Source organism: Tursiops truncatus, chromosome Y (assembly GCF_011762595.2).
Source record: "Tursiops truncatus isolate mTurTru1 chromosome Y, mTurTru1.mat.Y, whole genome shotgun sequence".
NCBI lineage: Eukaryota > Metazoa > Chordata > Mammalia > Artiodactyla > Delphinidae > Tursiops > Tursiops truncatus.
In genome coordinates this window covers 160,569-185,355 of record NC_133428.1, presented here as the reverse complement: position 1 = coordinate 185,355, position 24,787 = coordinate 160,569, and the positions used below count along the sequence as shown (strand labels likewise).

Genomic DNA, 24,787 nt, shown 5'->3' with positions numbered 1-24,787 from the left:
CTTTCGTCAGTGAACGGATGTGACGTAGTTGTCCCCGTGGTAGCCAGACGCAACGAGACGAGACGGGCTGCGTTTGGCTGTACACATGGATCACAAAAGAAGGTCGTGGTGTCGTTTCCTCTAATCGCAGCTCGATCCTGGGCTGGAACAGAGCCAGGGGCTGGCCCACCCCTTCCTCCCTCTGCCCCAGTGTTGTCTGGGGTTCAGCCTTGCCTGGTTTTGTTTTTCTCTTTTTTAAGTCTTGCCAAGTTGACCAAGCGTATTCCCACGTGGTGGATTTGGGGTGAAGCTCTGAGCACCCCAAGCCCTGCTGCTAAAGCCACGGGGAGGCCCCGGGGAGACCTTTGTAGCAAACACAGTGGGCTTGCACAGCGCGGGGCAGAGCTTCCCGGGATAGATGCGTGTGGGACGCGGGCTCTGGTGGCTTCAGCAACGATGCTGGTGGCATATTCATAGCTTCGAAGGGGTTTCTGTGTGCTGTGAAGGAAACTGGGTTGAGTCCAGATTGTCCAGCTTTCATCCTCAGATGCATGGAACCCATTGCCGCAGTGATTCTAAAAATGTTTGTCCGTCGAGGCTCCCACTTTATTTCGGGAACCCAAGCTTCCCCTCACTGCACAGAGACCTTTTTTTTTTTTTTTTCCCGGCTGCCCACATGTGGGTGCTGTTCCTAAGGTCCTTGAGGTGCTCCTTATATTCACGGAAAGGTTTCTGTGCACCTGTGGGTGCTGGTGGCGGTCACTGTTGGTGGAAGCCTGCAGATCACTTGGTGAGATGCATGAAAAGGGCTGGGAGAGGGTGGGAAGCAGATAACGTACCCTTACAAAAAGACGCAGAAGTGGGTGGAATGTTGTTTTTCTTTTTTTTCCAGTCTGGCTCCTTTTTCTCCCAAGTGTCTTCATCCATTTGCAAGGTAAGCAAAGGAAGACGCAGCTCCACCTGGAGGACCACGTGGGGGTCGCGGGGAGGGGGACCCGTGATGGGGGAGGGCTTGGGGAGCCTCGGGGTGGGGGGAGGGTGGGGGGCGGTACCCATGGTGGAAGGAAGCAGGGACTGTTACAGTGTTACCTTCTCCTGAAACTTGAAGTGAAATCCTCTGGGGGATGGGGGACTCCAATTAGGAATATACTTACCCTAGAGCAAAGTTCTTGAGAGAAACGGCCACCAGAAAACACAACTGTAAACCTCGAAGAGGGTATCTTTGGAATAGGGGGAATAAGTAGACTCATTTAAACGTTTCTGAAGGTGTGGTAAATAAACTGGCCAATAAATTGAAATCAAACAGAAGCCGCCTGATAGGAGCAGGCTTCTCTTTGCACCCAAGCTACACTCCCAGCTACACCTGTCACGTGCAAACTCCTGGCTCTGGGTCCCAGTTCCCTCCCCTTTTCCAGAACCTTCCCATCTCCCATCACCATCGGTTCCTCTCCCCTAGATCTTTCCACTTATCGTCCCAGCTACCATCTACAAAACAGTAACATAGCAGCCCCCTGCGGCAGCCAGCCTTACACGGAAGTTGCTGAAAGCCAGGCGTGGTCTGTCGTGATCTGCTGTGCTCGCTTGTTATTCCCGGGAGTGACCGATAGCATCTCTGTCCCCAGTGCCCAGGTGTAGCTTAGGGCGTGGCACGTAGCCACGGGAAGGTATCCACTCACCGGCTCACTCTGCCTCCATCCCAATCGAAACCACCCTGCCAGCTGTGACGCTGACACCCCATCTGCTGAGAGAGGTCCCTTTAACCAGATAGTCACAGCAGCCTGAGTTCTCACGTGCAAGCTCTGAACCTGACTGTGGCTAATGTAAAGCCAACAGAATGGGTGAGGATGACATTGAACACCTCGGGGGGAGCCTCTGGAGAACCAGGCTTGGGGGCCGTGTTCGACCGCAGGATTGGGCCCATACACGTAACACCGGGTGCAGACGCGGCGCTGGGAGCTGCCCACACCTTGGTACTGGACACTGGGCTGGCCCCTGAAAGCACACCCCGGATGCCTTCCGAAGCAGACACACCAGCTGCCGACCCCTTTCCAGCAGTGCTTCTGCACGGCCCATGGCCTTGGGCACCCGCTTCCAGCTTAGACTTGGGACACGAATCTGATTTTCTGCCAGGCCCATGCTTTGCTCTAGCTGCGAGGGAGCCTGGGAGAGTGAGCAGCTGGCAGCTTTGCTCTAGAGTGGGGTTGAGGCTGTGCCTCATTCAGCATGGGGAGTCCTCAGAGGACGGGCTTCTGATGCTGCGGGCAGATGGAATGTCGATGCAGAGATTAAGAACGCAGATGACACCCGGGAAGTTCAAACTCCTTCACACCTGCTGGACGCTTTGGGTCAAGGTGGCTGGGACGTCGGTCCATCTTGAGGAGCACGCAGCCCTGGGTACCACGGTCACAGTCATAGGATGCCCTGAATCCATCTGCGGCCATGTGACTCCAAAAACGCAAATCCAGAAGCATCCTGGACAGCTTTTCTAGAGCAGGATGGAGTCGAGTCTTGATATAAACGAGGGTCACGTGGCAGAGCTGACTGCAGTGCCCTGAGGAAATGGTGCCTCGCCTTTCGAGAGACTTACCTAGGTGGCTTGCGTCTCCAGGGAATAGTACACACAGGATCTTTGCCCCCAGATATATATGCACATGTGTATGTTCAGTATCTATAGTATACAGATTTTATGAACAGCCGACCGTCTGCACTGCCCATCCCCCGGCCAGCGGCTCCCGCGGATGCGGAAGACCCCCCACGGGTGTGGACCAGGGCCTCTGGATTTCGAAATCGTGCGGGTCCTAGAACAGATCTCTCATGGATATCAAAGGACGACTCTCTATATAATTATATATGTATACTTTATATATGTAATCTATATTTCAGCTGATGGAAAGATGGAAACGTAGGCAATGATCTGAGCATAAGTCAGGTCCCAAGGATTCCTTAGACTCAATCATTGCTCAACACAACGTGGGGACCGAGGGCTAACTTGCCGGTCCAAGCCTGTCCTCCGCTGCCCCCTAGTGGTGGATAAGGAGCTTGCTGTGCAGCTGCTCTTCGGTGCTCCGTCGGTCCTGCTGCCTCTTCTCGTGGCCTTTTGGCATCATCACTATCTGACTCAAGAGCATTCTCTGGAGGTGCTGTTCAGACAGAATCCAAGGCAGGCTGGGAGCTCGGACACAGCTCGTTTATTAACTTTTCCAAGGACCTGGGTCTGGCATTTACATTACAGCCAGATCAGAAAAACGAATGTCAGTGGAGAGTGTCTGATCTGGAAAGCCCCGCCCTGCCATCCCCAAGCGCAGGCTCACGGATCATCCCTCCTACCACAAAGAGGATCTTGGGGAATACACTAACGTGGTGATGGGAGTGAGATTTGGGGGGATGCTACACCCTGCAGTGCGCTGACTGCAGGCGAGATCACAGTCCTAAGGGATGAGAAACGTGGAGTCTGAGGAAGACGGGATCTGGACCTCTATCTCGTCCTCTCACAGGTCTCCCTGGGCTTTTGGAACAGATTCAGTCTCCTTTCCGTTGCGGGACACACTTGCAATATGGATTTCAATTGTGCTGGAGTCAGAACCTGGAGAGGAAAAAAAGACTGTCACGTGACGGTGTCCGTGTCCGAGAACGTCTTTCACAAGCTTCACAACCGTCTGTATTTAAAAAAGAAAAGTACATGATATTTTCATCTACATGTGGTTAAATCATTCCGAAGGACAAAAGTCCTACAGAATCATCTGGGGCAGCTGATGTATGACCTCCCTGAAGGGAGGTCCACCCTGTCTCCCTTCCTCCAAACCTCACCACTGGGCAGCTCACCGCATCTCAGCCGAACCCTGTGGAGGCTGCAGCCCAAACGGAAACAGACTGTTGACACGGGGGAGTTTCGGAGCCCTGGAACACACTGTCTAAGGGGACCGAGATCTCAGCTGCCCCAGGGGTCACTCGGGGGCAACAGGGCTCCGGGGTCGCCCGGCCACCTGCTCTCAATTCCACGAGGTGCCCCAAGGACTCCTCTTACTAAAACTTAAGAGGAGGGATGTAGGTAACCATCAGTAGAGTGAAAACAAACGTCACTCCAGCCAAAAGAGTAATCCTGGAGGTCTGTTTAATCACCCCAACAACACGCCTTCCTTTAGAAGGTGTGGGAGATCTTTGCAACAGATGTCTGAATTGTTCTTTCTACGGATATCACTCCACAAATATCCAGGCTCGCCTGCTGGGTGCCAGGTTCTAGGGGGGGTGTGTCCGGAATACAGCGAAGGAAGACGCAGAGAAGGGTGGACTTTTCAGCGGTGCATGGGGCAGGTGACTGCCCTTCAGGAACATCTCCAAATCCCAACTCCCTCCACCGAGAGGCCCCGCTGACGGCTGCAGCCTCCTCCCCTCATGTCCCTCTGCTCACTCACAACCTCAGGCACATGCTTCTCTTACATCCAAGCTCAGTGCTGCCCCAGGGCCTTTGCACATCTCTCTTTCTGCCCGCAAAGCGCTCCAGATTTTCTCATGGCTCACTCCCACACTGCATTCAGGTCTCCACTCAAATGTTACCTCCTCAAGGAGGTGTCTGGGACGCGTATCTAAAACCACTCTCCTGCCCCCTCTTGACGTGTTGTTCTTCGCAGCACTTCTCGCCGCCTTGAATGTTGTACAGTTCTTTGAGACTTTCATTCACAAATGCTGATATAATTATTATATAATCATACGGAGAGTCTCAGTGGACAGCGCAGTTGTCTGCCTTAGTCACCACAGTATCTGTAGTGCCTAAACAAGGCCCCGGCACGATAAACTAACGCTGAATGGCTAAATACCGTGGGGTCACCGCCTTGACGTCCGTGGGACACGGCGCAGGCACCGCAGAGCACTCACGGAGACTAACGTGTAAAACCGGCAGGAAGAAGCCCGCAGTAAGAAGAGCCACATGCAGAGTTTCCGAGGACACTTCAGGGGGAAAAGGAGAGGCCGTCAGCTCTCTGTGGGCTTGGAAATGCCTGGGGAAGCCGGAGCTACAGGAACAGGTGACGATATTACCCAAGAGGACGCAAGCGCGGGGTCTGCGGCGTGGCCGACACAGCACCGTCCCCACCACCACCCACACCCCACAGCGGCCTGCGGCCTCCCACACAGGTCGGAGGGAGCCGCCCTAAGCGTGAAGAGCCCACCAAGGGGCGGGGAAGGAATTCAGACGACGGGGGAAGGGCCGGTGCCTCCGACGGGGAGGGTGGGAGCGGGGAACCTTCGCTTCCGGAGGAGTTCGCTGGCGCTTCCCCGAAGGCTCGGTTCTCTCGGCGTCGCCCGCCGTTCTTGAGCGCGTCCTGGGCTCGTGGGAGCTTGTGTGCGATTTCTGTGGTCTTTTCAAAAAGCCTCTGGGTTGGAGGGTCACACGGGGGCTCGGGATCAAGATCTGGCCCGTTACCTGACGCTTTGGGACACATTCTGCCCCCCTTTTCAGAGTTCCTGCTTCCTTCCCCGTCCCCCGGGGCTCCACGGAGGAGACCCCTTTGTGTCACGACAAGGCCATGGTGGGGGCGAGGGACTAATTCTCTGTCGGTGCATGTGCACATCTGAGTGCGCGTGCAGGAAATGCAGCCGCCAGCGACCTCCCAGTGCCCAAGGGCCGAGCGCCTTCCTAGCAACTCCCGTCAGGGAGCCTTGCAAGCCCAGGCAGGTTCTCGAGAACTTCCTGGCTCCACGCAGACCTAACATTTGGGAAGGCATGTTGGATGCCCCGGTGCCCTCAGCTGCTGCTCTTGGATCCCTTAAAACCTCGAGGCCCTAGATCAGAAATCCCAACCAGGTGGTTACTTGCATGAGCCATAGAGAGCGTACAACCCCTGGGCCTGCGTCCCCTTCAAGGTGTTGAGTTGGGTCCCGCCAGCCCGACAGAGTTGGAGGCCCTGGGGTGTGTTCCCTCCCACACTCCCCTGGCAAACACAACCTATGGCGCCACCTGGTGGTACGTGGAGGGGCAAGTGACGGCAGAGAGAATCACAAAGAACGGGGTGTATGAGAGAACAGAGAAATGGGGACGGTAACGGGGAAGTGTGGGAGAGAACAGGGAATTTGGGGATTGTGAAACTGCGATGGAGGATAAAGAGATGTGCAGAGACGCAATGGTGGGAGAGAGAGTACTGTGGGAAACGGCAGAAACTTGGTGGGAGGTGGGGGAGATACGGAATTGCCAGGCAGAACTGAGAATTATGGGGAAGAGAGTACTGTGGGAGAGACTAGCCGTTGTGGAAGAGAGGCATTGTGGGGGAGAGAACTGTGGGAGATGACGGGCAATTGTCAGAGAGAAGGAATTATGCTGGAGAACAGAAATCTCTCCGAGAAAAAGAATTTGGGGAGCGGTGGAATGCAGTAGCAAAAGGAACTGTAGAAGACAAGAGATTTGTGAGAAACCATGAAGATTCCAGAATTGTGGCAGAAAATGGGAAATTGTGGGAGCAATAGGGGGCTGTGGGAGAAACACAGAACTGTGAGTAAAGCAAGGGGTTGTGGGAGAGGATGGAGAATTGTGGGAACAGCAAAGGATTGGGGAGAGAAAGGGCAACTGTGGGTGAGAGGGAATGGTGCAAGAACTAGGGTATTGTGAGAGACACGGAATTGTGGTAAAGACACTTGGGGGGAGAGAAAAGACTGCGAGAGAGAGAGACAGAGAGAGACAGACAGACAGACAGACAGTTCCCCCCCCTCACTTCCATCCACTGTGTTCTGCATAGGCCACAAGCTTCCTGCCTGTGGACACACTACATGTGCTCTCTTCTAACGACAGCCTTCTTCGTCTCTCCACATGCCCCGCGTCTCGGCCCTACCCCACTGACGCAATCCTTTATACCCTCTGGTCCATCTTGTCCACAGCCACACCCCTATCCCTGTGGCCACGCCCCTCTGCCACAGCAAGGCAAGGCCTGTTCTCCTCAACGCCCCTCCCCGCCAGGCCTCCGCCTAAGACGTGTCCCCTTTGTGACCACGCCCCCAGCTCCACTGCCGTCCCGCCGTGCCTCCTGCCGGTGGGCAGGGCTTGGGGGAACCTGGTCCAGGGTGACGTTGAAGGCTAGGGGAGCAGATCTCCTGAGAAATACACACCCCAACCTTTGAAGGCAATGATAAGGTTAAAATATCCATCAGATCCTGAACTTTCCCGTTGTGAGCACAAAGTGTCCCTGTTAAAGAAGGGCCAGAGATCTGACACTACGCTCCGTAAAGCTCATGGACAGAGGAGATAATACTTTAAGGGTTTCTGGTGCTCACCAGATAAAAACCAACCGGGTTTCTGCTTATTTGTGAGAAGTACCCTTTTTTCTTGACTTTTAGTCCCAAGGGAAATTCTGATTCTTCATAAAGATGCGATTTTGAACGAAGTTGTCATAGAGAATTATGCACAGATCCCCTCAATGTTAGCTGTTGCCATGGTCACGAAGCATGATCATCCAATCAACTCTCCCACATCCATTCACTAGGCTAGTCCTACAAGCAAATCTGAGTGCATCTCTCCACTTAAAAACCTTAACTGGCCTCTCGCTGGCCACTAGATAAGATGCCAACTCCTTAGCAGAATCTGTAAAAACCCTTCGTTATCTGTTCCCGACCTGCCTCTCCAGCTTCCCACAAATCCCACGCTGTGCCCACCCCTGAACAATGTACAGACATTCTGCCCTAAGTCTCCACACGGGGCGCCCTCCGGGCTTCCTCCCCTCCCATTCCAGTCTGCGGTGCAAGACCCAGTCTGAACATCACCTCCTCCAGAAGCCCTCACCCATGCGCCAACACCAACAGAGGCCCTGCCTTTTCTGTGTTCCTTTAACGCGTCAGACTTTTTAGAATAAAATACAGTATTGTCTTTACTTAACTGACACTTGCAAGTTTCCTACATGATCCTTCCCAGGGACACGCACAGTCCACACACACCGCCCCGCCCCTCAGCTAAAACGCCGTTGGCCATATTGCAGAGGCTCGATGAATATTTGTTCAAACTCGGTTGACTTGTAAGTGCCAGACACCACGTCAGATACTTCCTTTCGGAGGCTCAGTGGAAGCCTGTTGGCCTCGAAGTGAATCCTAAAGTAGAGGCTTAAGGATATGATAAACCAGTCAAGCTTCATCTTAACCGATGCAAACAGGGAGAAGCCTAACTGTATTTACTGCTTCGAGTTTGCATCTCTGGGCTTTTCTCCCACATGTAATAGTACTTTCTGTATTATGAGTAGCTCCCTCCCTTTACTAAAGAGACTAAAAGCAAAGCGGCTGGAAAGGAGGAGAAAGGAAACGGCCCAAGACCAAGCCAGCCGTATCTCATTTCCAAGATTACCACTGTAGGCAGAAGGCTGCCGCTTCCTGAGGGTCCTGGCAGCGGCGTATACAGCCTGTGGTATAAGAACAGGAGTCTCCTGCGTGGGGATCATTTTGCCCTGGGCTTGTTTCCTGACACGTATCCACATCGTTTGCCCAGATCGCTCTGCCTTCATACTTTAAACACAGATTGGAAATTTTCACGGACTCTTTCATTCTCTGTCTCGCCAACATTTGCTCCATGTCTCCGCTCAGGTTATGAATATGTAATGGGGTTTAGGTATGCTTAGTAGAGTTAGCATTTATGGAATGCCCTCTGTGTCCCAGCACTGTTTAAGCACATAGCACAAAGATCTATTTAATCTTACGAAAATCACTGTCGTTAGCACCCTGTTAGAGGTCAAGAAATACTGAGTGAGATTTGCAGGAAGGGCTGTAGTCCTCAGCTCACTTGGAGGAGGCCGAGATGGACAGTCCTGCGCCCAGAAGCCACGAGCCCTCCCTGGAGGGTGTCATCGTGGCTCCTGCGTAGCAAGTCCATTCCTTATACTTAGACCATATGTCACCTTGCTTCTAACAAGCTTGACAAATGTTGCTTTTATTCAAAGAAAGTGCTTACTCATTATAAAGTCTTACTAAAAAAATTGGTTAAGAAGATCTCAACTCTTTTTCCCCGGCTCTTTTGAGATATATTTGACACAGTACCCCAACTCTATGTTACTAAGAATTCTTTAAATCTTACGTCTAAGAAGTCTTTACAGCTTACAATTAATTACTCTTAGGCCTTTTAGAACTAATTTCCCATCAAAAATGTGTAATTTAACATAATTATTACAAACGACTGTTGGGCCCTTACCACGTGCAGTGGTCAAGCATGAGTGCAAGATGGTACATGGGTTGCAGGGTGATGCATTCTGGTTAAAAGCATTTGCAACCAGCCCCAGTGTAATAAAGTGGGAAGAGGGAGGGGCTCCAGGGCCTCAGTGGGGACAGAAGGAGGGCATGGGGTGGCCTCCTCCCCAAGCAGCATTTGTGGGAATCAACCTCCCGACCCCCAGAAGAGGTGCTGCAAACATGTGTCCGCTTCTTGTAAAGAATTTCCAGTCTTGTTACTCAATGCTAACAGCAAAATGTCTGCTCAAGAAGAATCTTTCAAGGGAATAAAGGTCTGCATAGACCAGGGACAGTAAAATTAATCAGTTATCATAACCATGACAGTCCCTGAGATTTCGTTAGGAATAAGGATCATAGGTCTAGTGATTTTTCTCTCTCATTACCCATCTTGATTAGAATATAAGTGCGCTTTTTGTAATAGTAAATTCAGAATACAGAGCAAATGATAAATTATAAGGGTACAGTATGTTTAATGAAAAGTACATATAATAGTTTATTTATATATTTTATAAATATATAAATTTATATATACAAATATATATAAATGTATATATAAATGTATATATATTTATATATATAAATAGTATACATGAATATATAAATATAAAATGTATGTAATAGGTTTAGTAGACGGCAATCTTTAGAGAGACATTATTGGGGCCTTGAACTTTCTTCCTCCTTGTCGGCTGGGTTAATAGACATAACCCCAAATCAGATTAAACAGGAGTTTAAAAACAGGACCCATCTGAGGACCACAGTGCTAGAGTCTTGAAATGAAAAGGGCAGATCAGAAGAGCCAACACCGGACGACCAGCGTGTTCCCTTAAATGTCCCCGAATGAGGTGGACAGACCAAGCGGCATCTAAAAGCTGCTGAGGTCAGGTCGTACCATTCATTGTCTGACGGCAAACGTTCGCGACAGGTCGTACCATTCATTGTCTGACGGCAAACGTTCGCGACGGGTTTGAAGTGGCAGTTTTGCTCCTATTCAAAAGGCCGTCCAGCCCAAGGTGGAGCCGCTTATAATTATTACAAGGCTACGGTGCTTAATAACTAGAGGAAAGGTACCACTGTCATAGTAAAAGCAGAGGTGGATGACGCGATGAGGCCTAACGCTGTCACTTTCCGCTCTCGCCTTGAAGCAGGTTCCAGACATCAGGACAGAGATGCTATGCACCAGCCACGTGGCCGTTGATAAAGCATTTCCAGGGGAGCCAGGGGCCCCGCCGTCCGCCTGCCTTGGCGGAGGGGCTCTTACCTTCAGACAGCAGGCTCACGGCCTCGTCGGAAGTGTGCCCGCCGGCCCGCCCCTCCTTCCTGGCAGCGGGGCTCTCCCGGGGCTCACGGGAGCCCCTCAGGGACGGGGGACTCCGCTCGGCGGCCGAGGTGCTCATCGATTCCCACTGGATCTCCTTCCTGGGGGCCTGAAAAGCCGGGCGGCAGCCTGTCCAGCCGTAGAAGGCCAGGGACAACAGGAACCCTTGGGCTGGATTCAGTATCCCCTGGCAGGGAGGACAGAGAGACAGGGGTGAGTAGGGTGGGACGGTGGGAATCAGAGCACTGGGTGCTCCCAGGGTGACTCGGGGCCTGCTGGGCTGGCCTCACTGCGACCTGCCCCACTGGCCGGTGTGGGGCGAGACAGATTGGCTGGCGGTGCTGGGCCCTCAAAGGTGCCCGAAGACACAGGAGGTGGGGTGAGGAGAGGACCTGAGTCAGGCCAGGGGGAAGGCGGGAGAGGGAAGGCCCTGCGCGGCCCAGCCGGGCTGTCTCACCTCTGGCCCGTGGCCGTGCTCCCTCGCAGGGACTCGGGGCCCTGCCCCTCGCGCCCCTGTTAGGATGTGACCGCACAAAGGCACCTGAGCCTGTCAGTCCAGGAAACTCTGCTTACGTGTGGTCCCTGCACGTGACCACGGCACGGGCAGGGGTGGAGGCAGGCAGTGTGGGTCTTACCCTCCTGCGTCAGCTTTCCCCCGACTCTGAAGCAACATGCATTTTAATTCCGTGTAGGGCACCGTGCGTGGATTTTTGTATTTGGAAATGCAATATGATGAAAACACTGAGGGAAGCGACCCATGCTCTTCCCACCTTATCATGATCTTGTGTATTTCTCGCCAATATTTTTTCATGCACGTGTTACTAGGTAGTTGAAATCAGTATAATTATTAGATCTTGCATGTTTCACGGAACACTAGATTTCACAATTGTCATTTTTTTACACTGTCATCTTCGACATCGGCATAAGATTCCTCAAGATCAAAGACCATCATTAACTTAACCGTTCCCTTTTGTTTAAAACAATGTGGGTTACCTATAATGCTTTATAATTACGGACAATGTTATAAGCAATACCTACATCCCTATGGTTTTTTCAGTCTGAAACATTTCTTCAAGAGAAATTCCCTGATATTTTAAATCAGCCTGAAAGGTTTGATTCACTTGCCAAGTTGATTTACCAGAGTCATGTCCATTTAATAACGACCCCAACACTGAATGAAAACAGCTAGCTCGTGGACCCAGGCCAGATGTTAGCAACCCAGGAACCTATTCAACTCCCTGCATATTTAAATAACATATAGATCATACTTCTGAGTGGTTTTATCCCTTCTGTTTTTTTTTTTTTTTCTTTAGGAAGAACATTTTAAATTAAGATAGACCTACCATCATGAACCATGTGGTCTCGGCTGCATTTCTGACCTGTTTCAAAGAGTCTCCATTGATATCTGGTTGCATTTCAAGATAGAATAAAAGGCTTTCATTGATGATATTCGACACCCAACTGTTAGAAAGAAAATGGCCCACAGGTGAAGAGAACATGTGACATAATTCTTTTTTTTTTTTTTTTTTTTGTGATACGCAGGCCTCTCACTGTTGTGGCCTCTCCCGTTGCAGAGCACAGGCTCCGGACGCGCAGGCTCAGCGGCCATGGCTCACGGGCCCTGCCGCTCCGCGGCATGTGGGATCTTCCCGGACTGGGGCACGAACCCGTGTCCCCTGCATCGGCAGGCGGACTCTCAACCACTGCGCCACCAGGTAAGCCCCCACAATTCATTTTTAACGCTGGGGGTCAGGGACCATGCCTCCCGACACCTAGAAGTCCTGGGGCGGGGGCAGTGCTGCTTAGCAGCAAGGAGGACGCAGCACACCAAGAACCTGACTTAAGACATGCCACCCCTCTCAGCCCAAAGCAGAGACCAACATATCCTTCCGATGGTCGCACTCAACACCACATCAGGTGGAAGGTTCTAGCACATGTCAAATAACCCAGAGTTCATCCTTCCTCTGAAGAGTAAGCTAATGTTTTGATGGAGACCAAAACAAATCTTGACATTTTATGTTTGAATTTTTTGAGGTTATTCTTGGCAGGGAGGTGACGTTTGAAACCACAAGCTCAGTGTATTTTTAGAGGGAGCTAATGTACGTCTCTCGTAGGAGACTGTGCAAACAAACCTGCTTGCATCACATCAATTATTAACACCACGAAGGCGTGCTCTGTCTTGCGAAGCATTGCTTCACCACAGCGAAGTGTTTCCTGATTCCAGTCGATTTTGCATTGGTCACAGGTCTATGCCCAGCACACCCACTTGAAACGCTGGGGCAGGACACCTGTGGTGGGAGGGGGGGTAGGTGGGGGAATGGGGGTGCGTGGACAGTTGAGGACAGGAAGATTGCTCTCTACCCTTCTTTTTTTATTATTATTTTTATTCTTTTGGCCATGCCACGCAGCTTGTGGGATCTTAGTTCCCCAACCAGGGATGGAACCCATGTCCCCTGCAGTGGAAGCGTGGAGTGCTAACCACTGGACCGCCGGGGAAGTCCCACTCTACCCTTCTTGCCTGAGCGGTGAGTCATAACACTAAAGATGGGTCCTTGCCCTTGTATCTTGTCAGATACAGGAATCCTGGTGTCAAGACTGATGCAAGGACTTCCCTGGTGGTCCAGTGGTTAGGACTCCACGCTTCCACTACAGGACGTGCGGGTTCGATCCCTGGTCGGGGAACTAAGATCCCACATGCTGCGTGGCAAAAAAAAAAAAAAAAAAGCCTGCTGCCAATGGGTGGACTTAGAAGGCACTTGATTTAAATGCTAACCCCAGCGACGGGGCAAAACTCCGGAGGCATATGGGTGGGACGCATCAAAACTAAACTCGGGACTTTTCGTTCTTAGGGCTCTTTATGTAGTTTGAGTAGATGTGAATAGCTTTCCAGAAGTTCACGGATGGTAGACTTGCCTTCCTGTCTCGCAAGCATTTCCTCCAAAGGCACCTAGCACAAGTTTCAAAAATTTCCTCTCCGAAGACTCTTCCCTTTGGAACTTTCAGGTCACACTTGGAAAAGCAAATGACAGGCGGTTTGCATTTCCCTTCCCAGGGACAGTTTTTTAAAAAAAGAAGAAAGGTTACCAAATAATGAAAACCAGCATTATTTTGAAAAATCGGGTCTTGATCACGTCTCCCATCCGCCTCTCGTTCTCCGTGTAAACTCCTTGACTTCCTTTTAGTAAAGAGGCCACTGTAAAGAGCAGAGGGGAACAGCACGTCATTTGGTTATTTACGTTTCCCGCGTGCAAAGGAAGGGCAGTAAAGCAGGTGGGAGCTCCGAAGCAGAGCCAGGAGACCGTGACGCCCAGCGAGACCCGGCCGTGCTTTCCTCACCACCTGCACGTGGGACTTCTCGGAGACTCACGGGAATATAGAGTTTTTAAACGTTTACTATGGAATCACTCTAGATTTACACAAGATTTGCAAAGACAGTACCGAGAGTTCCCGCATACCTACACCCAGCTGTCCCCAGAGTTAACATCTTACACAACCATAGTCACATTGGTCACCATGAAGAAGTCAACACTGGTACAGTGCTGTTAACTACACTCTGGATTTTATCTGGGTTTTACTAGTTCGGGAACTATATGTGTTTACGGTTTATATTTTTTACTATAAAAATAATGCATGCTCACTATTGTAAAATGTTGAAAGATTTGACATTTATCCTTGTAGACAAGTTGGAAAATACAAAAAAGTTTAGAAAAGAATTGATAACCCGTAGTTCACCCAGAGACAACCATCGTTAGCATCTTAGTGTATTTCCTTCCGGTCTTTATTCTATAAGTCATTTTCATTTGTTTGATGTAATCAAATCACTATTTTTTAATGCAATTTTGTTAAAAAGAAAGCTATATTTAATAGACTAGCTTTCTGGGGGGAGGGGTTTTGTTTTTAATTTTTATTGGCGTAGAGTTGATTTACAGTGTTGTGTTAGTTTCAGGTGTGCAGCACACTAGCTTTAAATGCAGAGATGCAAAGAGCTGCAGTGATTTTTCTCTCCCTAGTGGTAGAGCACTTCACTTAGGTTCAATTTCTGCAACCCATCAGCTGATGCTGATCATCAAGTGACCTTTCTGTCAAGGTGTGTTGCTTTCTTCTCATTCTGCCCGTGAGGGACCCACAGGGCGGCATGAGGGGCCTGGAGACTTGCCTCGGGGCACGTTTCCTTGAGGACGGGATGGGGGCTGGAATGCAGGTCCCCTGCCTTGGCCCGGAGGTCTGTCCAGTGCATTCTGCTGACTCACAAGATCCCTTTCACCCAGTTCTTCCTGATGCATTTGACTCACTTCCTGTGCTCTCCTTCCTGTTTACTGCCCAAGTGGGAGAAGACACAGGCCCAGACATCACGGGGAGGGCCCAGGCTCCCAGGACGGCTCAGTCCACATCCATCCCTTCCCCTCGGCTGCCCTTTCCTTTCCTGATCCCGTCTCCCCTCCGCAGTTTTCCAAGGCCACTGGGGTCCTCTGGGGCACACCCATGGCAGACTCAGGAGGAGCCCAGACAGAAGTGAAACGTCTCCTGGTCCCGGCTTTGAGCTAGCAGACGTTGGCCAAGGACTCGTACAGCCCATAATTGAGTAGGCTCGCTCCCTCTCGTTTATTAAACCCCCTCACTTTCCCCACCTGTACTGTGCTCCTGTCTGGAGGATGACACATGAGGTCCATGGTCCTAGATAATGATCAGAGCCCGTGGCCTGGGGCCGTAGCCGCGGCCTCGCCCCCAGAGCACTTCCCTGGGTTTACCTGCAGTCACTGTCTTTCGGAACAGGATGGGGTTGGCCACGAGGACGAGCAGCAGAGGCAAGTACGTGGTGACATAGTGGGGGATGGCGTGCTCCAGACCCCTGTCACACCTGAGGGAGGAAAGCCGGGTCATTCTCCAAAACACCGGGGCTCTGCCTGAGATACGCCGACTCATCTGCAAGTCGAGACAAGAGGACCAGATCGAAGGAAACACACAGATCGGCTTCTGACTCTGCCCGAAGGAAACCTGACTCGTATCTCACGTCTGCGGACAAGCATTAAATCACAGAAGAAGGAGGGTCAGTCACGGTTCTGTGTCTCGTGAATCAGGGAGCTTTTAAAGTTCCCTGCTGGGAAAAGGTGAAGAGGGGAAAAGGCGCTCTGGGGTGGTGGATCCCCCCCAACTCCCCCACTGGGTCTCTCAAACAAGTGGGTCTCCCCCATTTGTCTTTCAAACAAGACAAAGGCGTTCTACGAACCTGCTGGGTTTTCGGCACTTACTACAGCTGTCAGCTAAGCCTGGCTGACATCACGCATAGGATCCAAGCTCTGTCCTCGATCATCAAAATACCCGAGCCTCACATGGCACAGGATATCTGTTGTCATGGTGACAGGTAATCATTTCAGGGGTTCTTTTCGGGGAGGGGGACCCGGATTTCTACTGATGGGTCTTGAGAATCATCTATCGCCACAGGACATGGTGGGTGCCACACACAGGTATGCTACCGAGGCCGGGGCTATCAGTTAACAAATACATAGCGTAGAGGAGAACGGCAAAGAGGAAGAGAGAATCCAAAGCAGAGGGGATGTTGCCCAGGCCCGACCCCAGACGGGGTGGAAAAGCAGAGGAGGGAACAGCTCCTGTGGCCACGGAAGGTGGAGTGATAAAAACGCTACTGCTCTCGTTTTCATAGGTATGAAGTGCTCACACCAGAGGGGAAAGTGGCTGAAAGTGCATGGAAACAGGTAAGAAAAATGCAGTGCCCATCTTTGTTGCCTTAAGGATGACAGTACCACCTGAGGATGGTGCCTTCTTTCTGTTTTTTGGTTTGCGTGTTTTGTTTTTTACCCTGAAAGCCGTATTTTATTGGAGTATGGTTGACTTACAATGTTGTGTTGCTATCTTCTTTTATTTTATTATTATTATTTTTTTTGCTACCTCCTTTTTAACAGAAGCTTTCCTCTTGAGCTGTGAAAGCTAAACTGTGGTCGGGAAGGGCTTGAGGGGAGAAAGGGAAACAAGAGGGGGGGAGAGATGAGATTCGGGTGCCAGTACTGAACGTAAGGAACAAACGAGAGAGGGTGGGAGCCTGCAGAGCGCCGAGGGCTCTGGGTCGTCGTGGGCTCTGAGGGTGGATGTGAGGAAGGATGGAGATGCTTCAGGGGGCGGCCTGGAGACCGCGGGGCACCTTGGCGTTCCTGAGTGTCCTTGCAGCAATGGCTCCCTCGCGCTCAGACGCAACGTCCCCAGGATCTCACAGGTGGAGGCCAGAGATAAAAACTCCCTTTCCAATTAAGCGCATCCCTCTGTAACAGCTGCTAACTCTGTATTTGTCCTTTTAGGGTTCCTGGGGAGAGTGGGCTGTTTGGAGGGATCTACACAGAGGCCACAAAGCAACACCAACGTGGAGACATCTGAGTGAGTGGCTACAAGAAATCGAAAAAGAAGGGGCAGAAACGGTCTGCACCACAGGTCAGCAAACTTTTTCTGGAAAGGAGCAGATAGTCAATATTTTAGCCTCCAGAACCCTCATAGCCTCTGTCAAACTACTCAGCTCTAATGTGTAACTGGCCATAGACCATACATACACAAATGGGCACGGCTGTGTGCGAATAAAGCTTTATTTACAAGAGCAGGGCAGAGGGCCGGATCTGTCCTGAGGGCTGCGCTGTGCTGATCCCGGGTGTACACTGCCCTGAAGTCACAGACAAAGAGACAATGTCCAACCTCTGTTTTTCAGCTTTCCATTGAAAATTAGAGTATATATCCTTGGAGGGACCTTGAGGCTTTACAAATGGTTGCACTGATGGGGTTTTAAACTTGAAGAAATGCCTGAGACAATTTCAGAGGCCACATCGCCCAGTGTCTGTGTTCAGAACAGCACAGGATGGAGAGAGGTGAGAAAGTGCAGACAGCAGAGGCTTAAAATAAGCTTGTCAAGAGCGAGCGACCCTTTGTGTCTTCCAGCCATCTCCAACTCATTCTTGGGACGCTCAACTCACCTGCTCGCCCAGAGGAAGCTGGTTTGAAGAATGAAAAATAAACAGTGGGCAGGGGAAGGCTGCGTCCGTCTGGAGGGAGACAGGCCTGGAGGCTGGCACACAGGCTGGTACGGGGGAGCCGTGCCCCCAGCTTTGCATCCACACCGCACACAACACCGACCCACACGCAGGGGACAGGCAGAGGCAGGGACGCTAACTCAAGGTGCCAGCCACTGTGCTCTCAGCTGCACAGATCCAGGACGATGGCCTGCCCGCCCGCTCGGGGTCAGCGCCCGGGCGTCTCCTGCAAGAGAGGCGGGGGGGGGGGGTCCAGGCGTCGGGGGAGTGGGCTTGCTGGGAGCCCCAGCTTACCTGGCCACGGAAGGGTAGTACAGCATGAATGCTCCCTCCACGCAGAGCAGTGCGGCCAGGCCCCAGGCCATCATGTGGTAGAGCAGGATGGTACTGGGGGAAGAAGGGGCAGAGGGGCGGCCACGCCTGAGGTCCAGCACTGACCAAGCCCCGAGCTCCGCGAGCGGCAGGAAGATGCACACAGAGCAAACCCTTGGCAAACAGCTGCCTGATTTTGCCTGGGAGGTTTTTATTTTTCCTCTGATTGAGGTGAAATTCATATAACATCAAACTCACCATTTAAAAATGAGCAACTCAGCGGCATTTAGGACATCTACAGTGCCGTGCAAGCACCCCCTCTATCCAGTTCCAGAACATGTTCATCCCCCCAGAAGGAAACCCGGACCCACTCAGTGGGCTTTCCCCATCATGCTTGTGCCCCCGGCCCTGGTAGCCACTCATCTCCCCCCCGTCTCTGTGGATTTGCCTGTTCGGGACATTTCCTCCAAGGGGAGTCACACACGACGTGGCCTTTTGTGTCTGGCTTCTTTCCCTCAACCTAAGCCTTTCAAGATTGAGAGGAGGGGACTTCCCTGGTGGCACAGTGGTTAAAACTGCACGCTCCCACTGCAGAGGGCCCGGGTTCTATCCCTGGTCGGGGAACTAGATCCCACATGCATGCTGCAACTAAGAGTTTGCATACCACAACTAAGGAGCCTGCATGCCTCAACTAAGGAGCCCGCCTGCTGCAACTAAGGAGCGCGCATGCCGTGACTCAGGAGCAGGTGACCGCAACTAAGGAGCCTGCCTGCCACAACTAAGACCTGGCACAACTAACTAACTAACTAAATAAATAAATAAAAGATTGAGAGGAGTGAGGCACGGGTACCTCATAATTCCTCCTAAGTGCCTGGCTTCCCCAGTAGGCAAGCAACTCCTGGCCTCTGTCCTTCCTGAAGTCACCTCCATACCTAATATGCAAGCGTCTTAATGCTCAATCCAAACCAAGAAGAAGGTCTCTAAGAAATGTGTGGTGGTTCGACGTTCCAGGACAGCGGGGAGGTTTCCCGTCTTGTCCCCCTACCCCCCATTCCCTGCATAGTTCAAATTCTCTCATCGTTACCATCTCCATCCTTCACCTCTGTACTCCCACACACCCCACCCTGTCCCTCTGAGAGATTCAAGGCAGCCAGCCTTGCAGGTGGGGTCAGGACGATGGACCACCTGAGCCCGTGCAGAGCTACCTCGCTCTTCCAAGACAGCCTTTGTTTGCCTCTTCTGTGCAATGGGACGTGGCCCGGGGCTGCTCCCTCAGAGGTGCCCACTGTTACTCAAAACTCTGCCAGATGGGACTTCCCTGATGGCGCACTGGTTAAGAATCCACCTGCCAATGCAGGGGGACACGGGTTCGAGCCCTGGTCCGGGAAGATCCCACATGCCGCAGAGCAACTCAGCCTGTGCGCCACAACTACTGAGCCCGTGCGCCACAACTACTGAGGCCGCATGCCACAACTACTGAAGCCTGTGCGCCTAGAGCCCGAGCTCTGCCACAAGAGAAGCCACCTCAGCGAGAAGCCCGAAGAGTAGCCCCTGCTCGCTGCAACTAGAGAAAGTCCGCGCGCAGCAACAAAGACCCAACGCAGGCAAAAATAAATGAATAAAATAAATTTTTAAAAAAACCCTCTGCCAGACGCCTGGCAGAGGGTGCAGCCCCTGGCCCATCAGGACTTTAACCCTGCGGACCCGCAAAGGGCGTGGTCAGGGATGCGGTGAAGGACGCCCTTCTACAAGGAGACAGGAGGGAAGAGAGATGGCCCAGAGGGCATGCTTCAGGGAGGAGACACTGCACAGCCGGCCCACCGGGCGGCCACGCGGACGCGGCTGCACCTTCGCCTCCCCTGGCACTGCTGGTTCTGGAGCAGCCCTTCCCTGCCCGTCCGGCTTTGGGAGCGTGCGGGGGTCTGTCCTGCCCACAAGTCACAGGCTTTGCCGGACACTCAGGAAACTAAGGAGCAGCTTCGCGCAGGGGCTGGGCCGTGGCAGGGTGGCATCTGCGTTCCAGACGCCAAGCCTGGGCTGCAGGGAGCCGCTGGGGTCATCTCCTGGGTGGGAGGGCGAGGCCAGCTCGCGCTCCCCAAAGCCCGGCCCTCGGTTCCCCTCGGCCCCAAACGCCCACGAGGGGGGGGAAGTCAGAGCCGGCCGCGGGACCCAGGCCGCGGCCACGTCAATAACCGATACAGCCAGAAAGCCGTGGCGGATCGATCCGGAGCAGCCCCGGCTGAAGACCCTCATCCCTTTTTCTGACGGCAAGCCAGTTTTCACGTGCAGGCACGCGAAGGCCGCTCCGCCCCCCACGACCCTCTTTGCTCTCACACTCCCCTTTTCTTAGGGCAAGCAGAGCTTCTCCCGGGATCTCAGGTGCCGGTCGGCATGGCTAAAACGTGCGTCTCCCGCACCTGGAGCCCAAGAGGCAGTTTACATGTTAACTTTCAATCTGCCTTAATGACATTGCTTAGGGAAAATTCTCCCGCGCCAAAGGAAACAGCTAAATGCTGGAAGGATCTAGAAGGGAATGTGGAGTTTAATCCCGCCATACCGGAGGAGTCTGGCCCCCTGCCTGGGAATTCCTCGGGACCCCTCTCCACCAGCTGCAGGTTCTTCATTGCCACCTACAGCATCCACTCCGCCCTCGCCTCTGCAAACAAGCTGGCGATTCAGAGAGGGGCCCCAGAGGCTCTGGACCCGCACGCTCAGCTCTGGCTCTAAACCACCCCGGGCTGGCCCTTCAGATACCTCACCCTGGGAAGCGTGACTTGTGCTAGGGACGAGGTCGGGGCTGGGTCTCCGTGGCTAGAGAGCACCCGTCTTATTTCTCTGCTGTGGGCCCGCTCCTTTTTGATGGGAGAGCCCACTTCACCGCCGACGGTCTTCCCAGCCCTGGAACCCTGCCCTCGGGAGGCATCTGGGTGTTTGGCATCCCTGGAGGGCCGCCTCCTGTTCGATGGGCGGGTCCTCGGAAGCCTGGCGTCCTCTAGTCCCTGCACATCCGCAGACTTCTGCCTATCCTAACGCCAAGCTCCAAGATGAATTCCAAACACCCGCCGGGGTGTGAGGAGGGCTTCCTGATCGCCTGTCCTGGCTTCTGAGGGCTCTGTCTGTTCTCCGGGTCCAGAGAGCTGTCACTCAGCCCTGTCCAACTCCAGTCCCTCACGGGTGGAGGTGCATTTCCTATGACAGCAGGAGACATACTCTTCTAGCTTCTGTTCGGTGCTCCAAGGTTCCTCTTATCTCCACAACTGAGTGGTGGTCTATGAGACCTCTAATTGTATCCTAGCTCCGATCCCTCCCAAACTGAGTGAGGGAACCATCCCACTTGCACTCAGCTTCTGGGACAAGGTCTCCTCGTGCTGCCTACCCAAAGTCATTCTCCCTTTTTTCCTCAGCAACAGAACCTGGATGTCAGGCAGAGCAGCAGCACGCTTGGATAATCAACTGTATTTCCTACCTCCTCTTACAGCTAAGTGTGGACAGAAAACTAAGTTCTGGCCAATAACATGAAAATGTTATTGTTGTGTAAAACTCTCATGGACAGCAGGCCTGCTTAAAACAGGCCCCTGCTTAAAGGGATCTGGCTCAGGGGACAACAGGCCCCTTTTGCATTGCCCCCTACCTCCTTCCTGTTTTCTGGAATGCTGATGTGATGACTGGAGCTCCAGCAGCCATACTGGGCCATGATACCTTGAGGATGGAAGTCACATAATAGAATGGTGGAGCAGAAAGAGAGAAGGAGCTTGGGTCCCTGATTTCCAGCATAAGAGCCCTAGATTGCCTACCTCTGGCCTCTTTTAGCGTGAAAGAGAAATTCCTATCTTAAGCCACTATTGTTTTATGTATTTTATGTAGCCAAAACTAATTCTCACTGATACACCTGGTTGGCAACCTTTAACCTTAACTGTCTTCCCTACAGAATTTTCACAACCAAGTATACCTCGGTTTTGTACAGATGTGTAAGAGCTTGGGAACTAAGGCAAAATGGTAGAAGAAAGAAACGCAAAACTGAAGAGAGTACTAAATTTCAGGCCAGAGAGACAAAGTGAATGATGATGTGATACACGTAAGGAATACCAAGGATCTTAGAGTGGTGATTCACTAAGATTGCCCAGTGTAGTCTGTAGCTTAATATGGTCTTTATTTGGTTACTCACGTTGGTTTCAAAAGTGAATTTATTGAACCCGTGGTGCTGGGGCAACTGGATATCCACCTACAAAAGAATAAAGGCAGACCTATCCTCACCTCCACACATAAATTAATTCAAAGATCTAAATAAAATTGTTCAAACGATAAAACTCTTAGAAGGAAACAAAGGTATAAATCCTTGTGACCTCGGGTTAGGCAATGGTTTCTTAGATGACAGCAAAAGCACGAGAAATAAGAGAAAAAAACACAAAAACTGGATTTCATCAAAATGAAAGACTTTTATGCTTCAAAAGGTACCACCAAGTAAGTGAAAAGACAACCTGCTGAATGAGAGAAGATATTTGTAAATCATATATCTAATGAGGTACTTGTATCCAGAATATATAAAGAACTCCTATAACTCAATAATAAGAAAGACAAACAGCCCAGTTAAAAACTGGAAAAAGGAAGCAAAGAGATATTTCTCCAAAGAAAGTACACGAATGGCCAATAAGCACATGAGAAGATGCTAAACATCATTAGTTATCAGGGAAATCAAAACCACAATGAGATACCACTTCACACACAGCAGGATGGCTAAAATCTCAAAAAACCAAACACACAGAAAACAAGTGTTGTTATCAAGGATGCGGAGAAACTGGAACCATTACACATTGCTGGTGCAAAGGTAAAATGGTACAGAGTCTTTGGAAAGCAGTTCAGCAGTGCCTTACAAGGTTATACAGAGTTACTATATGACCCAGGAATTCCACTCCAAGGTGTATACCCATAAGTATATGGCGAAAACATATGTCCACACAAACACCTGCATACAAATATTCATTGCAGCATTATTCGTAGCAGTCAAAACAATGGAAACAACCTAAAAGTCCAGTGACTGATAAACGGGTAAAAGGCAGATAGCGAAACAATGGAGTATTATTCAGCAACGCACAGGAATGAAGAACTGCTGCGTGCCACAATATGGATAAATCTCGAAAATAACAGGCCAAGTTTAACCAGCCAGATACAAAACGCCACACATTGTATGATTCCAGTTACAGAAACTGTCCAGAACAGGCAAATCCAGAGACAGACAGTAGATGTGAAGTTACCAGGAGCTGCGGGAGAGGGAAGAATGGGAAATGACTCGTAACCAGTACAGAGATTTGGGGGATGAATAACACGTCATAAAGCCAAATAATGGTTATGGTTACACAATTCTGTGGATATGCTCACAAACAATGGATTTTATACATTTAAACAGATGAACTTTATAAAGCTATTTAAAAAGAAAAAAGCAAACAAGGGCTCCATGCAAAGGGGGCCTAATGGAAGTGCACCACGAACTTGGTCGGGGACCCATCCTTCCTGGGCCTGGAGCCCGGAGACCAGGACACCCGCCGTGCCCTCCTGCTTCTCTTTGGCACGTAGGTTCTCTGTGCTTCTGTCTCCTCCATAACGTGCACATCCCAGCTCCAACCCCAGCTCCCAGTTACCGAGCGCCTGCTACGTGCCAGGCTCCATCCATAACCATCCACGGGTACTATCACATTTACTGTTTCCAGGAACCTCCTGAGGTGGGTACTGTTTTACAGCTGAGAAAACGGAAGTCCAGAGAGGTTCAGCCACTTGCCAACAGTCACACAGCTAGTGAGTGATGGGGCAGGAATTTGAACCCACCAGGACCCAGGCACTAACCCTTCCTGGGTTCCTCCCAGGCAGCCCCTGGCAGCTCCAGAACCCTTGGGCTCCGTATTTAGCATCCTGTATCAATACATACATCTAAGAACTTTTCTCCTAAACCTTTAGACACCATCAGAATTTTTTATTTTCATGCCAATTCTTATTTTTTTTTTAAGTCTTTGTCGTGTTCCAAATATTTAATCTATTGAAATACTGTTTTCAGGGTTTTAAAATCCTGTTTTTTTCTGGTAGGGGGCACCTGGAGAAATCCTCGATATTTCGATTGTGCCTTCAGCCTTTTATAAAAATGAGCTGAACAGACGTTTCTCGGTGGAGGGGTCAGCTGAAAGGTTCTGATCAGCTGTGTCTGCCGTACGGAGATGCAGCGCTCAGCGGTGTCTCCAACCTTCCCTCAGGCAACAAACTAGGGCAGAAGCCAGCTGGCTTGCTCTGAATACCTCAGTCCCGCCGATCTCCGGATCACCAGGTAGGCATCGACCGCATAGCAAAACAGCCACCAGAAGCAGGCGCTGTACAGCAGCTGGATCCACATCTGTAATCGGGAAGAGCCGGCGTCAAAGCTCCTGGACATGGGTTTCCGTGAAATGAGCTGGCAGACGCCCACTTCCTCTGACGTCACGGGGCAGCACGTGAAAGCCCTCCGGAGAGGCTTGGAAACCCAGGCCGGCATGTGGCCTGGGACGGGCGTGCGCCTTGGTGCCCTGTCTGCTCAGCTGCACCGGGTCCAGCGAGCCCTGCCTTGTGCTACGCTTGTGGTCAGAGGTAGAGGGCTCAGGTGTGCGGCTTGGCCTGGCATGAAGCTCTTTTGCTGAGGACCAAGGAGGATGGGCAGGAAGGACCTTCCCAGTAGAAGGAAGGCGGTGGCGGGGGGGACTCCGTACGTTAGAAGCGGCACGAGATCTATATACTAAGACAGAGGCTCCATCGGGATGCAGCTGGGAAGCAACAGAGGGGAGGAAGGGAGAGATGCTGACGGCTGTGGCGCAGATGGCGGGTCAACAGGGTACCAGTGTCCTTTGAGGTCATTCACTGGAGTGTTAACTTGGCGGACAGAGCAATATGGATGGACAAATGGCTATTTTTAAATATATATTTGTTAAGTAAATACATCCATTAAATC

The 24,787-nt window shown here is 51.5% G+C and overlaps 1 protein-coding gene and 1 long non-coding RNA gene across 7 annotated transcripts in view; one reads left to right on the top strand and one right to left on the bottom strand.

Annotated features, from left to right (window-relative positions):
* Window positions 1–3,152: 3,152 nt before the first annotated feature.
* Window positions 3,153–24,787, bottom strand: part of LOC117310546 (G-protein coupled receptor 143-like) — a 25,730-nt gene continuing 4,095 nt past the window's right edge. For 2 of the 3 annotated variants that reach the window (XM_033850209.2, XM_073799713.1), the window contains exons 3-9: window positions 24,105–24,199; window positions 17,806–17,898; window positions 15,232–15,341; window positions 13,568–13,676; window positions 11,827–11,944; window positions 10,427–10,670; window positions 3,153–3,562 (exon numbers count right to left, since the gene is read on the bottom strand). In XM_033850209.2, the coding sequence (XP_033706100.1) occupies window positions 3,468–3,562; window positions 10,427–10,670; window positions 11,827–11,944; window positions 13,568–13,676; window positions 15,232–15,341; window positions 17,806–17,898; window positions 24,105–24,199 (864 nt within the window). In that variant the 3' untranslated portion in view covers window positions 3,153–3,467. Of the gene's footprint in view, window positions 3,563–10,426; window positions 10,671–11,826; window positions 11,945–13,567; window positions 13,677–15,231; window positions 15,342–17,805; window positions 17,899–24,104; window positions 24,603–24,787 lie in introns of all 3 variants that reach the window. The other variant, XM_073799714.1, reaches the window with a different exon arrangement.
* Window positions 15,325–24,787, top strand: part of LOC117310547 (uncharacterized) — a 21,140-nt gene continuing 11,677 nt past the window's right edge. For all 4 annotated transcript variants that reach the window (XR_012329442.1, XR_012329440.1, XR_012329441.1 and 1 more), the window contains exons 1-3: window positions 15,325–15,845; window positions 16,146–16,197; window positions 16,795–24,133. This is a non-coding gene — a long non-coding RNA (uncharacterized lncRNA). The remainder of the gene's footprint in view (window positions 15,846–16,145; window positions 16,198–16,794; window positions 24,134–24,787) is intronic.